Below are 16,033 nucleotides of genomic sequence, written 5' to 3' on the forward strand. Positions count from 1 at the left end.
CTATAAGTTATTATAATATAATTGATAATTATATTAATATAAGCAATACTATATAATTTTTTAACATAGTATTATTTCTTTTTATTTTTATATACTAAAAAAGAAAAAAGTGAATTAATAGTTATAATTAGAATAATAATATTATGTTTATTAATATTAATTTAAATATATTCTATAATTATTTTTATTCTTTCGTGTCTTCATTGCGTTGCCTTTTGAACGGATATTATCTCCAGATCGGACATCTGTTATTGTTATTGTCGAACGTCATTTGAAAGAAGAAAATTAACTTATCTAATTACGTTGGACGCGTGTGTAAATACGTCCAGTATTCATAAGTCATTTTCATCTGGTCGATTGAATGATCTTTCTTGTTAGTTTCCCTTTGAAACTTCTAACATACTGAATTCGATTGACACATAGTCGTGAAACTATAAACATACATGCACTATATGTGTGTCTATATGTATACATAGGTATTTATGTTTGACGGTTATGGAAAACATTAGAATTAGAAGCATTAGAACCAAAGCAAATTAAGAAGAGATTATGTAGAATTATTTTTAACTATCTATTATCTAGCATCTAATAATGATCTTCGCTAATAAACAACATAACACACGTATCAGTTTTGTTATATCTTCTATATTTAACGGTAATCTTCTAGAATGTTATCGTTTTTCGTCAAAATACATACTACGACAACGAGTGATAATAAAACTGTCAAGAATCGAGCGGGAATTAGAATTTTTATTTCTTATGAGCGAGCGAACGATAAGAATATTTTATTTTTTAGGATAGTGAAGAAAACAACATTCGAGATAGAAAGAACCATATAGATTTCGAGAATGTTGATCTTTGTCTATTCGCTGTTGAATAAAAATTAAAAAATAAAAAGAAAGAAAAAAGAAAAGAAAGAAAAGCAAAAGCAAGAAAAAAAAGGAGATTGATTGATGTTTCGCAATGTGACTAATTATTCGCATAAGATAAGAGATAATCAAACTCAATGTCGTAGAAACAGCTTCCTTCTTAAATAAACAACGAAATATCATATTATGAATATTTTTTTATAGATATGTTTAAGAAAAAAATTAATAAAAGACTAATGATAAAGCAGAAAAATCTTTTTTATTTTCCTTTCTCTTTTTTCTTTTTTTTTTTTTTCTTTTTTATCGAAATAAACAACTCATTTGAGAAGATTAAAGAGTTTTTATGTCATGTGATCTATAGAAATGTCTGGAAAGAAATACGAAACGACTTCCCATATTGCTCTTCTCACGATTGTCAACGCTAATTAATGAATTTGTGACGGACAAAGTTGGTAGTGGACGGTATGTAAACAATCCGATTAAAATTTTCATCCACGACATGTTGAAGGCGTTCGAGACTATAACTGATAGACGACTGAAATAAAATGAGTATCATAGCATGTAAATGAGATCGTTCATTATCGAAGACGGATAAAAAAAAAATAAAAAAAAATAAAAAATAAACAAAGGACAGAAAAAAAAACAAAAAATAAAATGAACACGTTTGAACATTGAAATCATTATCCTTTGACGCATGATGAATTCGTTTCAGGTTCGGTGTATTACCTCGACTCTTTTCCAGTCCACCTTGACCTACAGATGCAATACGTAATGCAATAAACAGAAACAAACGGATCGATAAAAAGCTTTAACACTCAGACTCCACATGGTCGGAAAGCGTGGCAGATCTTTGTTGGTGTTCTATGTAAAGAAGAAAAAAAAAAAAAGAAAATAATAATAAAAAAAAATAAAAAGAATATTATAAGGGTTACGAGGCAATATTTTTCTTTTGCATTTTCCCGACTTTTTTCACGAATTCTATTCAAAACGTAATTATTTAAAGCATAAAAATAATAACTTGATCAAAATAATAAGCAAAATATAATGTTAATATAATAAAGATATTTGTAATATAAATAATATTTAATTTGATATGGTATAAAGCAGCGTTTCTCAATTTATGAACCACATTTCAATCGAGCCGCATTTCAATCCAATCGCGTTAAATTTTTAATGGACCGCGAAATGATAGTTGTTAACTTACGTCAAAGTAAGAAAAATGATTCATTTGTTAATAGATTTTCAGAAAGTTCTCGCTGAATGTTTCTGAGAATTAGCAAGAATATCGCAGTAACATCTTTAAAATAATATATAGTTATTTCAATCTATAGGATTCTTAAAAATTTATATCATTATTTATATTGTTAATTATATTGTTAATTATATTGTTATTTATATTGTACTTATATGCGCTGCGGTACCATTGCAAATAAATGTATTGTTAAATATGTCGCAAATTAAATATATCGCACGATAAAAAGATTGAAACACACTGATTGTGACGTATTCGATTTATTTATAATTAATATTATTTGATTTGAAAGATAAAAATAATTATATACGATCGATAATAGAATATAATTATTAATATAACGTAACATTAAAATATTTGATTTATATGTATATAAATCAATTTATACATACATATATAAATCAATTTATGCATATACATATAAATCAAATGTGTAAAAGAAAACACGTATTTCGCATAAACAAAACGAGTCAAGAATATTAATTTTCGTTAGCCAGTATACGCCAGTAACTACTTCTTGATTTTATTGCCTTTGTTGCGAGGCGGGCACTCGTGCGTTTGCGCCTTCTTGTGCACGTGACAAACACGTGGTTTGGAGTGGAAGAACGCCTGACGGATTACGCGTGTATTCGTGCGTGCGCAGAGGCCGAGTGACGGGGAGGTTTCGATCGACAATATTCTCACTCTCTCTTGCCCTTTCTCACTCTCTCACTCTTTCTACTAAACGTATTACGCATAACACTTGAGTATTCTAACGCATCTTATTTACAAGCGGAAATTGCTGAATTAATAACATTTTTCTCAAACGAGATGATCAACTTTTGAGAACGTTTCATTTTTATTTCTCGAGGATGAAAAAAGAAAAAAGAAAAGTAGAAAGAAAGATATTTTTTTTTTTTTTTTTTTTTTTTTTTTCTTATTTTGTTTATTTTTTCTGTTTTCGTAATGATTAAGACTCTGTATCTTTTGATAAAATATAAAATAGATTTAGTGTATTGTAATTTTTTTTTTTTCGAGATAAATATTCGCAAAAGGTTATGACAAATGATAAAGAAGACATTTTTAACGAAAACAATTTGAAGATTTTTACTAGCGACCCAACTGCATTTTGTATACTGTCGTTCCACGAATAATTTTGGCTTACGCCCAGTCATTCAATTACCACCGGTACGATGCCATTTCAAAGTTGATCTCTCTCTCTTCTCTCTTCTCTCTCTCTCTCTCTCTCCTTCTCTCTCTTTCGCTCTCTCTTTCAGTTTATTAAGAATAAGAAGTTTCATTTGATATAATGGCAGAACAGGGTAAATCGGCAACATTAACGGGAAAGTGGTCACCTTTGTCGAACGATTTCGATAGCTTTTTTGAGGTAATTGATTTAGTGTTCGATGTTGTGTACGTTTAATTTTTAAACAAGCTATGAAAAATACGTTTACAAAAATAATTTGTTTTTCTTTTTCCTTATTTTTTTCCCTTGTATTTGCATGTGTATGTGAATGTTCGTTACATGTATCGTCATTTTAAAAATTCTTTGTACTAATATAAAATGATAATAACGAAGTAATTATTGTTTTTCTCTCTGTTTTTTCTTTTTTTCAAAACAAATTACTCGCGTTCAAGATTTAATAATAAATTTCTAAAGCTATCGTACATATTCGTACAAAAGATTTTCCATTGATTATAGTCTATTTGAAAATAATGACAAGAATGTAAAAAAAAAAAAGAAAGAAAGAAGATAATAGTAGACAATTAATATAAAAACAGACTCACACGTTTGACGGGACATTTTGTTTAACATATGTCGTCAATCACGAGTAATGGAAAAACATTCTTTTTTATACAATTGCGATGCGCATTTATCTTTTCCTCTTATAAATAATATATTCGCATTAATCACATGTATCGATGTATATAGATTATTCGTTGATGAATATATATCCTGCATATCGTAGAAAATGCGACATAATTCGAGGAACATTGTCGAAACGTATATATTGACGATCGATGTGCACTCTTCAGGTCAATTTATATACTCATTTTTGATAAAATGGCGTTACGGTCGGTAAGTTAGAATACCCGCAATTTTTAAATACATTAATTCTACAATATTTATGTAGTATTAATGTATTGCAAATGGGGATCGGAAAAATGTCGAAAATATTGTCTCATTGAAAATATCATTCGTTTTTTATGCGCATGCGCGACAATTTTTTCAAAAAAAAGGAGAAAAAAGCGCGGATGTTACTCATGTGCTAAAATACGCAATTTGATGCAGTAATAATAAGATAATGCAATAAGAAATTTATTAATTTAATATATATTATTAAGCTAACTTTTGTATTTTGTTATTAATATATATTATAACCTTTTTTTTTATAAAAATACATAAATTGTATCTAGCATAAAAAACAAAAAACATTTTATTATATATAAAAGTATATATAAAATATATTTTTATCGTTTAATATATTTCTTCCAATAAATAACATTAATGTATAGTCAATTCTAGTTTTCCAAAGGATTTGATTGTAGATCGAAAGTGGTTAAATATTCGTGGATTAATTTTTTGTATTTAATAATCAATAATTATCATAGACTAATTATGTATAATTATTGTTAACAAATTTATTGTCATTTTTATATTCTATTTTGTGTATAAAAAAATGTCTTTATTATTTTTGATAATCTCATTATCTTCGTTCCTTGTTTGTTTTTTAATTCTTATTTCTACAATTAATATCTGCGTAATAACATTGTTAAAAAAAAAAATAATTTTACAGAGTTCAATTTGTATTTTTAATTTTATATTTTGTCGATATTATTTACCTATTTTTATTAAAACTATCTTACTATTACTTATCTATTATTAATAAATTATCTTTAAGATTTATCGTTTTCTTATTTACTATAGTACATTACATTTGTAAATTAGTCCAGGTCATACTATTATACACAGATAGATTCAAAGTAATTTTAGTTATAACAAACGATAAAAAAAAGTGTGCATGTATATATATCAAAAAAGAAATAATATAGATGATCTTGAAAAAAATGATTAAAAAATGACATTTATAGAACAATTTCTATTGTTCGATTCGTCCTTTAAAACAATTTACATTATAATAAGTAAAAAATATAGAAATGTATAGAAATAAATATAAAAGTAAGAAATAGTTTTTGTATTATCACAAATAAAGGAGATATTTTGGATGGATTGTTTGAATATATATTTATTGCATGTTTACGTCATGCTTTTTGTTTTACAAAGCTGTAATTACGTGTAAGATAAATGTAACACTTTTATGAATTCTTGGATTTTATTACTAATAAGCAAAACCTTCGGATTATTTGGCAAGAAGTTTGATAAACGAATCTTTTTAAATAAATTTTCTTCTCGTACGAAATATTATTAGGTAAATAAAGCAATGTAAATGAGAAGCCAAATGTTCTTCTTTTTTATTTATTAATACACGTGTAAGAATATTCAATACGTGCACGTGCAAATTGAAACCCGACAAAAAAAGCACGTGTCGATTATGTTTGGCTTCCAGTAAACAATACTATCTTTTAAATCAATCAAATCAGATTCCAGGGGGGTCTATGTTTTAAGGTCAAAAGAATAGTGTTATTCGTTTCGCGTACTTTCCACGTTGATCATGGATTTCACCCACAAAAGAGTATATCAGATTCTGTCCTCTATTTTGGAGCCGCTCGAAGCGGATTTGCCGACGGACGAGAACGGTGACGAGGAAGCATAAATTTGCGAAATACAAATAAAATTTCCATTTTTTTTGTGTTTCTTTTTTTTTTGTCTCTTTTCTCTTTGAAATAAATGAAACTATTGTGTTTGCGGGCGTGATGCGTTTTTTAAATTAACAATACAAAAAAGTCCAAGTGCCAAACTCTTCGACATATAAATATTGTGCTCCTTTTGACTTTTTTAATTATTGTGATTGACTATTGTGATTGTTTTGAAAACAATTTTCTTTTTATAAACTATATCTACCAAAAATATGAAACGTATGAGCTATCGTCGATCGCGATCTACTGCCGATTTATGTTCTTTAAATGTTATCGATGATCTTATAAACGAGAAATATATGAAAACGTCTAACACCTCTTTTGATATAAATGTAAGAATTAAAATGAATATATAATATAAAGAATATCGTGCGTGAATACGTATGTCTACATCAAATTTCAAGATACGTACAATCGAATGTATAAAAATAAAATGATCGTTGATTTTTATAGATCAACAATGATACTTTGATAGAAGACGATGTCACTGAAGATGAAAAGAATTATTGGCCGAATTGTGATACATCTATGTGGACAAGATCGTGCGAATATGAAGTGATCGATCCGATTCCTGGAAATGTTATTGGTACAGTACCAAAGTGGTTGAAAGGTAGTTTATTGAGAAATGGTCCTGGTAGTTTAAAAGTGGGAGATTATACTTTCAATCATCTGTTTGACAGTTCAGCACTTTTGCACAGGTAATTACGAAAGATTTTTATTACTTTGCAATATTGCGAAATTGTCCGCAAAAAAAAGTAAAATATCATACCTTGTCGTATTATGGAAAAATGATTCGTTTCTTATTCAAATGATATCAACAAAATTAATATATAATAAATTATAAATGAATGTAAGTCAGGATAAGTATATGCTATGCTACGTTCATCAAGAATTCTTAATTCATGGAAACTTTTCTCCGGCGATTACAGATATTACTTTTTAGTAAGGAAAATATTATATGTGATTGTCAAATTTTACAGAGATTCCAATGAAACTTTTAAATAATATAATTAATTATATTATTTAAAATAATTAATATTATTAGTTAATTAATATTTAATTAATTAATAATTAATCAACTAAATAATATAATTATAGATTTGAAATATTGGATGGTAATATAACTTATCAAAGAAGATTTGTACAAACTGAGAGTTATAAAAGAAATAAAGCAGCGCAAAGGATCGTCGTATCGGAATTTGGTACAAAAGCAGTGCCAGATCCTTGTCAAAGTATTTTTAAGAGGTATATATTCCTCTTTTCATTTCCTACGAAATAATAAATGAATAATGATTTAAAGTTATTTGACAAAAAAATTTATGAAACGTGCTTGACAAGTTATTTATGTTGTACTTAGAGTTGCTGCAGTATTTAATCCATCAGAAAGCATCTCTGACAACACGATGATATCAGTTTATCCACTTGGTGACGAGTATTACACGTTCACAGAATCTCCCATAATCCATCGGATCGATCCAGAAACCTTGGAAACCAAGGGTAGAGTAAGTAACGTCAGAGGCATAAAAAGATTTTATCGTTTCTCCAAATATACGTAGGCTGTACAAATAGAATTATAATAAAAATAATTTTATTATAAAATTTAGGTGAACATATCAAATTATGTAAACATCGTCAGTCATACTTCTCATCCTCACGTGATGAATGACGGTACTGTTTATAACGTTGGGCTCAGTATAACTTCACGTGGTCCTGCTTACACTGTTGTTTCTTTTTCACCATCTCGAATTACTATTGGTAATTTGAATTAAATGTTATATGTTAGAATATAACCCGCTATACTTTAAGAAAAGAAAATACAAAATAATTAATAGAAAAGATGCTTATATAAATAAGAATATATATATATATATATATATATATATATATATATATATATAATATAGAATATTTATATTTTTTACTTGTTTTAGATGAAATTGGTGAAGAAAAGGAACTAACCATGTTCGATCAAGCAACTATTGTTGCTACCGTTCCATCTAGATGGTTTCTAAATCCTTCCTACATGCATACTTTTGGCATTACTGAAAATTATTTCATTATCATCGAACAACCTTTGGCCATTTCTCTTCCAAGTATGATAGCTTGTCAAATTAAACAGGAAGCTACGATAGGCTGCATAAAGTGGCATGAAAATAAAGATGTACGAATATGATTTCTATATTGATTGAAATCAAATATCATTATAAACGTATTTATAAATATCTAATTAAAAATTTATAGACACTCATACACGTTCTATCGAAAGAGACTGGTTTGGTAGAGAGAACTTTTTTTGCTGAGAAATTTTTCTACCTACACATTATTAATCAATTTGAGACTCGTGACAGAGATTATATCGTTCTTGATATCTGTTGTTATCGAGATGCAAAAATGTTGGAGTGTATGTATGTTGAAACCATGAAGGTACGTAGATTGATATCAAAATAAGATTGATATATAAAAAAAAAAAAAAAAAAAAAAAAAAAATAAAATAGATAAATTAAAAAGTAACATTATATCAGTAACATCTTCGATAAATTTCTTAATAATTTCTCATAAGAATATTATTATATGATCCTTTACAATTTATTATAGAATTTGCATAAGAATCCGGATTACCCCAAATTATTTCGTGGAAGACCCTTACGTTTCATTTTGCCAATGAAAAAATTTTCGAACGACATCCCTTTGGAACATAATTTGATAAATGTTAAAACGGTTTATCAGAGTGCAGAAATATTTGAAGGATTCAAACATGATGAGAAAAGTGAAACTAACAATAAATTAATTGATGAGAATAATTTCAATGAAGATAACAATGGAATCAAAAAAAAGAATGAGTATCACAGTAAAAATCTTCTTGAAAGAAAAGCCACGGCTCACAAATTGCCAAATGGCAATATCTTCGTTAAACCGGAGCTTCTTTGCGATTTGGGCTGTGAAACACCTCGTATAAATTATGATTCCTATGTTGGAACGGAGTACCGTTACTTTTATGCGATATCCAGTGACGTTGATATAGAATATCCCGGGACGGTAATTGAAAAGAAATAAAAAATGAACGAATTAAAGAAAAATTGAAATTTGTTTGTTAATTACATGATTTATTTATTATCATTTCATTTATAGCTCATCAAAGTGGACACAGTGAAAAAAACGAAGAAAATATGGTATGAAAAGAATGTTTATCCCAGTGAGCCAATTTTTGTACCCGATCCACACGGAAAGGTAATGTAAACATTCTTTGATAATCAAAAGCAACCGAATAATTCATTAACGTTATTTAATAGAAGGAGGACGATGGAGTAGTCTTAAGTGCTCTTTTGTGGGGTCAAGATCGTGAGACACAAGCTGGTTTATTGATTTTGGATGCCGAAAATTTTGTCGAACTTGCCAGAGCTACCTTCAATACACCAGGACCTGTACCAAAGTGTTTACATGGCTGGTTTACATTCAATAAATAATGTCTCAATAACGTTAAGATAACTTAAGTAGATAGATATTTATAATATTGAATGATCCTGATGGACGCGTTGTATGCTATGAAAAGTTTTTACATTTAAGTTAATCACATAAAACATTTTATGTTTCTTATGTATATTTATGTTTCTGTTTATAATAATACAATACAGTAATGATAACAATGATGGTTACTAATGTTAAAATGAACAGTAGGTATATTAATTTTTCAATGAAAACGAGATCTAATGTTTTTTGTTTTCTTTTTTTTCTGTTACTAGATTCATCACTAGAACCTTTATTGTTTATATAATTAATTTTTTTAAAGTCATATCATTATATATTGTACAAGAAATATTTTTTGTTTGTTTGTTTGGTCTTATAGAGTATAGTACAATGATTAAATTTCATGAATATCGTAATGAAAACATAAGCACGATAAACATTTTATTATTCACAATAATTATTCACAATAACGTAGTAGTGCATTTATGAAGTGCTATTATCGTATCAATTTGAACAACTTTACTAATTAATTGTTCTCATAAGGATAGAATGCATCATAGTAGTATAATCGGATGGAATGTAAAATGCTCTAGAATCTATGGGTTATTGTAACATCTATAGATAGAGTATCCATTCTGATTAAAAAATTTAATTATGTTATTGTGCGCGTCTTGTTTTGATTTTCTATTTGTTTATAATGTTGACTTATATTAGAAAACATTAAAGGTAGCTTAATTCTACGTTCATGACATTATTTGTTAAAAGATAAAACAGATCATTTATAATTTGATCGATTTTAATTCATAACGATTGTACATGTTTATTATTTAAAAAGTTAAAAAAGGAAATGAAAAAAAAAGAGAAAGAAAAAAACATTATTGAATTAAATGCGTATAAGTATTTAAAATTGTCTCATTTGAGAAAAAAATAAAGGTATTAAATTATTATGAATATATTTAATGTCGTGATCGTTGTAATAAGACATACCTTTATATGTTCCTTTACTAATGTATCAACACATGTGATGCGAATGTTTTTCTTATATCTCAATCAACACATCTAACAATTATAATAAATAATAGTCTGGCACAACCATAGTCAGATAGTTACGAGCTAAGGGAGCATTTCATGAGTGCTATATTGTCTTTGTTCTACTTAAATAATTATATTCTTATTTAAATTATGCTTAGTTTTTTTGTTTTATTTTTTTTTTCTTTCTTTCCATCTTTCCATCTTTCTTTCTTTCTTTCTTTCTTTCTTTCTTCACAGAGTAGGATACAATCATCTGCCTTTGGCACTTTGAATCACTTTATCCGTTTTTATATTAAATAAAAAAATACATTATTATATAAATTATATCCTACCTATAATAATAAGGAAATCGTGATTCACGATACAATATTGAGCATGAAGCCTTATTTAGTATCATTGATAATGTTTCACTTTGAAATTATTTCTTATATTTTTTTTTTAACAATGAATTATATTTATAATCAACGTTCACGATTTTTTTCTATTTTTTTCCAGTTTTGATTTTCTTGTTTGCATCGCGAATCATTTGGATTCTCACTCATGCTTATGCATTTTGATATACCTATATATATATATAACGCGTATATGTTTACATATATTTATATTATGCTACATTCACTTATATCAATAGAGGACCAAAAATATGTTACCGTGATCTTTCAAACGTACTCATTAAAATAAATTTGTCATTTCAAAATTTTTTGTTAGTGTATATATATATATATATATATGTATATATATATATATATATATATATATATATATATATATTTCTATATGTATGTATATATAGATATGTATAGATAATTGGATAGAATTTTCCGATATGACGAGCCCTACGTACAAATTAGAGATATCAAGCGATAGAAACCAAAAACTATTTGGTTCGTTTAGATTACTGAAGAATATGTAATGTATGCTTCAATTAGAAAAATATTATGATTAAAAATTAATGCCCAAATCAAAGTATGTAATACTTAAAGAATCTCATTTCTATATGTATATATGTATATATATATATATGTATATATATATATATATATATATGTGTATGTATATATATATCAGTAACTGTTTTGTACGCCTCAAACTTAAGTACGAGAGGAATATTTGCAAGTTACTGTCATTATGCGATGAAGAACTTGTTGCTTATACATGTACCATAGGAAGATATAAGATCGTAAAAAAAAAAAAAAAAAGAAAAAAGAATAATGTGGGTAACAGGTAAAAGAGGCGCATCTTGCAAGTGCATCTTCCAGGTCACGCTACCAACAGCGTGCAACGTGACTATCACATTTGTTGTTTCATATTTTTTTTCTTTTTGTTTTCTTTTCTTTCTTTACTTTTCTGTTCATTCGCGTCTCTCTCTCTCTCTCTCTCTCTCTCTCTCTCTCACTCAGACTTTTTCAACTTTTTCATTTTCAATTGAAACAACGGAGTTCATTGCACTGACGTTTTTATTTTCCCCATCAGTTTCACTCTTCACTAAACTGGAATTTGACGCATCGACATGCGATTCTGCGTGCATCGGCAAAATTCCTGCGTTAGCGTCTTCAATAGCTTTCCTCAACTAAAAAAAAAAAAAAGAACAAAAAAAACAGACAAATATAATAATTTACTCTAATGGCTCTTAAACTATATAAATAATCATATGTTTTCGTTTATAACAAACCTCTTTTAATGCCACTACTCCGACCAACCTTCCAATAGCTGTCACATAAGCATGGTTTACACCAACCATGCTAAAAAGACTATGAACTTTTAGCAAAGATGTTCTTTCTACAAGCTGGAACGGTGCTGGATCTATATGACATCTGGAAAAGTCTACTTCGAGAGCCATCTCACTTTCTTCCCATCTTTTCTGATCCTCAGCTGACATATCGATTACTCTCTCCCTTGGCTGAAAAAAAAATCATACATAATAATAAAAATGTATTGAAATAATATAACTTGTCAATTTATCGAAGAATACTTGCCAATTGTACTTTTTTCGATGTAGCTGGACTAGAAGAAAGCATAGGTTGATGTGCCTGAGCATCTATGCAATCTTGACTTTCACGTCTGGTAGCAGTACCCATTTCTGGATCTGGATCAACATCCTGCAAAGTTGCTGATTTTCGGAAAATCGCTTCAAAGGCTAGACGTATTCTGTTAAGTAAAATGACTTTTAATAATGATAAATTGAATTTCTTGAAAAATAATAATCAAGAAAGAAAGGATAACATTGATTCACCTGCTTTCTGCTCCAGTAACCGTTGTATACGGTGTAACAGCTGGGCTGACTAGTGGACTAAATCCTTTCAAAGTAAAGGAATTGGTTTTCTTTAAAATAGATTTCTTTGGTTGAGTCCCGAAGACCGGTGAATGGTACGTATGCTAAAATAAACGATGAATTATTCATACGTAAATAATGAATATATTTTGCCTAAAATATACTTATCGGTTAAAGTCTGACGTCAGGTTAACACGACTTACATGATCCGGCCCACCACCGTTATTTGCCGACATCGTTAGATCATTAACACTTTGCCTTTGCATTTTAAGAATGTCTGGAGCTGGGATAACTTCAAATCTGGAAGGTCTCCTTGTTTTTTCTTGTTCTCTCAATTGACGTTCCATCTCTTCTCTTGCTCTTTCCTCTGCTTCTTTGTGCCATTTTTGTGCGACCTAATATGTGACGAAAATATAACAAAATTATATAAAGTTTAAAAGCAATCTTCGAATATACAAATAAAGAAAATGTCATACTTGTAATCTCCTTTCACGTCCAATATGTTTTTCTATTAATTTGATCAATTCAAGCCTTTGAATTGAACCCAATAGTATCATTGATTCTGGATTATCTACCAGTGGAAAGCCACGAAGTTTACGATTCTCCTTAAGTATCTCTTTGAGTCTTTGATAAGTGATGCCGTGCCAAATGTATTTCACGTCACGAACCATGAAGTCTTCGACGTAAACATTATACATACCTGAGGATCGTCATATATTATTTTTAAAGCTTCTTAAATAGAAACGCATTAAAAGAAATTAATTAAAGCTATAATGTTACCTTTTTAATGACTCCAAAGGGAATGCTTTATGAGACAATTGTATGAATTATGAATATGATCAAAAAGGATATATTATAGGAAGAGGATAATATGGAATGAAAGATAAGAAAAAAATAAATAAAAATACATAGAAAAACATACCTGAACTCGACGGCAGAAGATCCGGTAGATAAGGTAACTTTTTGATAAGTATAATGCTATCGTATATGCTTGGTTGTAAAAGTGCGGCGATCGCATTACTGATTAAAACTGCTATCATTATTGGTACTATATGAGTGATTTGTCCTGTCATTTCGAAAATGATAACGCTTACGGATATAGTATGTGTTACGGCACCAGAAAAAGCAGCTGCTCCTACAGTAGCATAACCACCTAAATAAATCACATAAATTTCATGTTTTGATTTATCTATTATTTATTTATCAATAAAATACAATACATAGGTAATATTAGTTAACAGATAATATATATCTGACGATTATATACCTGGTATGATAGGAGTGATAATTCCACCATATCGAACACCATGTGGAAACCAAAGGGCCATAGCCTCGCCAACGGTTCTTCCAAGTGCTGCACCGATTTTGAAAACCGGGATGAAAATGCCAGACGGTACAGGCACTGTCGAACTTATGATGGAAAAGATGAACTGGAATCGAATCCCACTCTTTCTATTGACTGCATTCATAATATTCCCTTATATACGAGCTCTCTTAAAGAACGATAGAAGTTATAATACACGTTACTATTGTTTACTTACAGTGAAGAGAACGTAGCTCAGGAGACCGATGAAGACGTCGGTGTATGGGGTCGACCAATGCTTGACTATGTTGTTTTCTTCGACGCCCAAGTTATCCTTCGTCCACGTGAAATTTGTGAAAAGTCCAAATACTTGATCGTGAGTATTCAAATCACCTGCCATGAACTGACCTAATCCCAATGGAAAGGATACTGATGATACCAGAAGGGATACGATACCAGGATATAAAAAGCGACTAGAAAAAAAATATAATCGAAAAAGAGTTATCTAATCTCTATAAAAAATTCGTTATAAAATTTCAAATAATGCTTAAAAAGTTAAATCTTACTTTTTCTGAAGGAAACTGTTCATACTCTTATTTTTTCTCATAAATATAACATATTGTCGATGCAACCATACATAAAATGCACCACTCAAACCGCTTCCAACACCAATAAGAGCAAACACAAAAAGTTCATAAGGATCGAACGGGAAGTCCATGGTAAAATTAGTGACGAACATGGCCGTGATAGTTTCTTCTCTTTGAAACCATATAGCCAGGAGTCGAAACATCGTGGCACCACAAACGGCAGCGAAGAAACCACGCCAATAATTCCTTACTGCGAAATAAACTGTGGTGACTTCGATGCTGAAGAGGACACCACCGATGGGTGCCGCAAAACATGATGCGACACCAACCGCACAGGCTGCAGCCAACATTTCACAATTTCTACTTTCATTTTCATAAATGCCTTGAAAACTGGTGACTAATTTTGATAGAAGAGTCGCAACGATGCTGGCGATATGGACAAATGGACCTTCCTTACCAAGTGGCAAGCCTGAACCCAAAGTGGCTGTTAAACCGATCACCTATTCATAAACAAACGATTAATAATCAATCAGTTACAGTTTGTCCTTGATATTAAACAAAATTGCAAAATGTTGACCTTTGCTATTAAAGTCCGGAAAGTTAAATACTCCTTCAAAGCTACACCTCTTAAAATCGTCTTCATTTCTGGTATACCAGAGCCTATACTCTGTGGTGCCACAATATGTACAAAACCAGCACTGAATAAAATCAGACAAACGGGCAATGACACCCAAGCGAGATACTGAAGCGCCGGATGAGACGTCAGATCTTGATAGAGCCATATTCTAGCTGGTGAAATAAACAAACAGATTATTATGAATACTTAGGTATACGTATATATGAAAATGGGTATAATTTTTAAATATTCCTTTGGATATTATACATATATTAGATATAATTGGACTAACCGTTGTTGCACATTGAAATCCCACGATCCATGGCATAACTTATGAGTGCCATGATAACACCCAAAAGCGCTAGAAATACCCAATCTTCGCCCAATCTAGCTCCTGTGTGTTTCCAAGCGAAGGCAAGCAAGGCCAAGAGTTTTCTACACAATGGACCTCTTCGAGATTTTCGAAGATCCTCGGCCCTCGTCTTGTCGTACTTCTTTCTTGCCTTATCATGATACTTGAGTCTTCTTGCCTCTTCTTTTGCGTATTCACCAAGGTCCTTCGTATAGCGACCATACATCTGTATAAAAATCGAACGAATATCGAATTGAGATATATTACAATATATTTTTCTCTTCACATGCAAATTATAACTGAGAAAATGCTGAAAGGAGAAACAAAATGCAATTAAGCTTTTGTGCTTATTATTACAAAAAAAAAAAAACAAACGAACAAACAAAAAATAAAGAAAGTAAAAAAAAACTAATTTTCAATCATCTTTGTTTTTAAGAGCACATTGATAGATCTTTCAATCATTTTCTAACATGCACGTTTACTCTGT

At 29.5% G+C, this 16,033-nt stretch overlaps 2 protein-coding genes across 16 annotated transcripts in view; one reads left to right on the plus strand and one right to left on the minus strand.

The window, feature by feature from the left end:
- Positions 1-3,285: 3,285 nt before the first annotated feature.
- LOC124950590 (carotenoid isomerooxygenase) lies at positions 3,286-10,573 on the plus strand. 2 transcript variants are annotated; one of them, XM_047497540.1, is made up of 10 exons: positions 3,286-3,487; positions 6,373-6,617; positions 7,018-7,164; positions 7,277-7,421; positions 7,524-7,674; positions 7,851-8,080; positions 8,161-8,343; positions 8,515-8,955; positions 9,049-9,147; positions 9,210-10,573. In XM_047497540.1, the coding sequence occupies exons 1-10, from the start codon at positions 3,410-3,412 to the stop codon at positions 9,381-9,383; spliced, it is 1,893 nt and encodes a 630-aa protein (XP_047353496.1). In that variant the 5' UTR covers positions 3,286-3,409; the 3' UTR covers positions 9,384-10,573. The 2 variants fall into 2 exon arrangements, with proteins under 2 accessions (XP_047353496.1, XP_047353486.1); XM_047497530.1 differs by lacking the exon at positions 3,286-3,487 and adding an exon at positions 5,724-6,251.
- The window catches only part of LOC124950519 (chloride channel protein 2), a 33,264-nt gene continuing 26,855 nt past the window's right edge, over positions 9,625-16,033 (minus strand). For all 14 annotated transcript variants that reach the window (XM_047497397.1, XM_047497324.1, XM_047497380.1 and 11 more), the window contains 12 exons: positions 15,487-15,772; positions 15,156-15,367; positions 14,558-15,078; positions 14,230-14,464; positions 13,956-14,118; positions 13,611-13,841; positions 13,165-13,388; positions 12,892-13,083; positions 12,650-12,792; positions 12,393-12,564; positions 12,089-12,316; positions 9,625-11,986 (listed from right to left, as the gene is read on the minus strand). In XM_047497397.1, the coding sequence (XP_047353353.1) occupies positions 11,813-11,986; positions 12,089-12,316; positions 12,393-12,564; positions 12,650-12,792; positions 12,892-13,083; positions 13,165-13,388; positions 13,611-13,841; positions 13,956-14,118; positions 14,230-14,464; positions 14,558-15,078; positions 15,156-15,367; positions 15,487-15,772 (2,781 nt within the window). In that variant the 3' untranslated portion in view covers positions 9,625-11,812. The remainder of the gene's footprint in view (positions 11,987-12,088; positions 12,317-12,392; positions 12,565-12,649; positions 12,793-12,891; positions 13,084-13,164; positions 13,389-13,610; positions 13,842-13,955; positions 14,119-14,229; positions 14,465-14,557; positions 15,079-15,155; positions 15,368-15,486; positions 15,773-16,033) is intronic.

Source organism: Vespa velutina, chromosome 1 (assembly GCF_912470025.1).
Source record: "Vespa velutina chromosome 1, iVesVel2.1, whole genome shotgun sequence".
Lineage (NCBI taxonomy): Eukaryota > Metazoa > Arthropoda > Insecta > Hymenoptera > Vespidae > Vespa > Vespa velutina.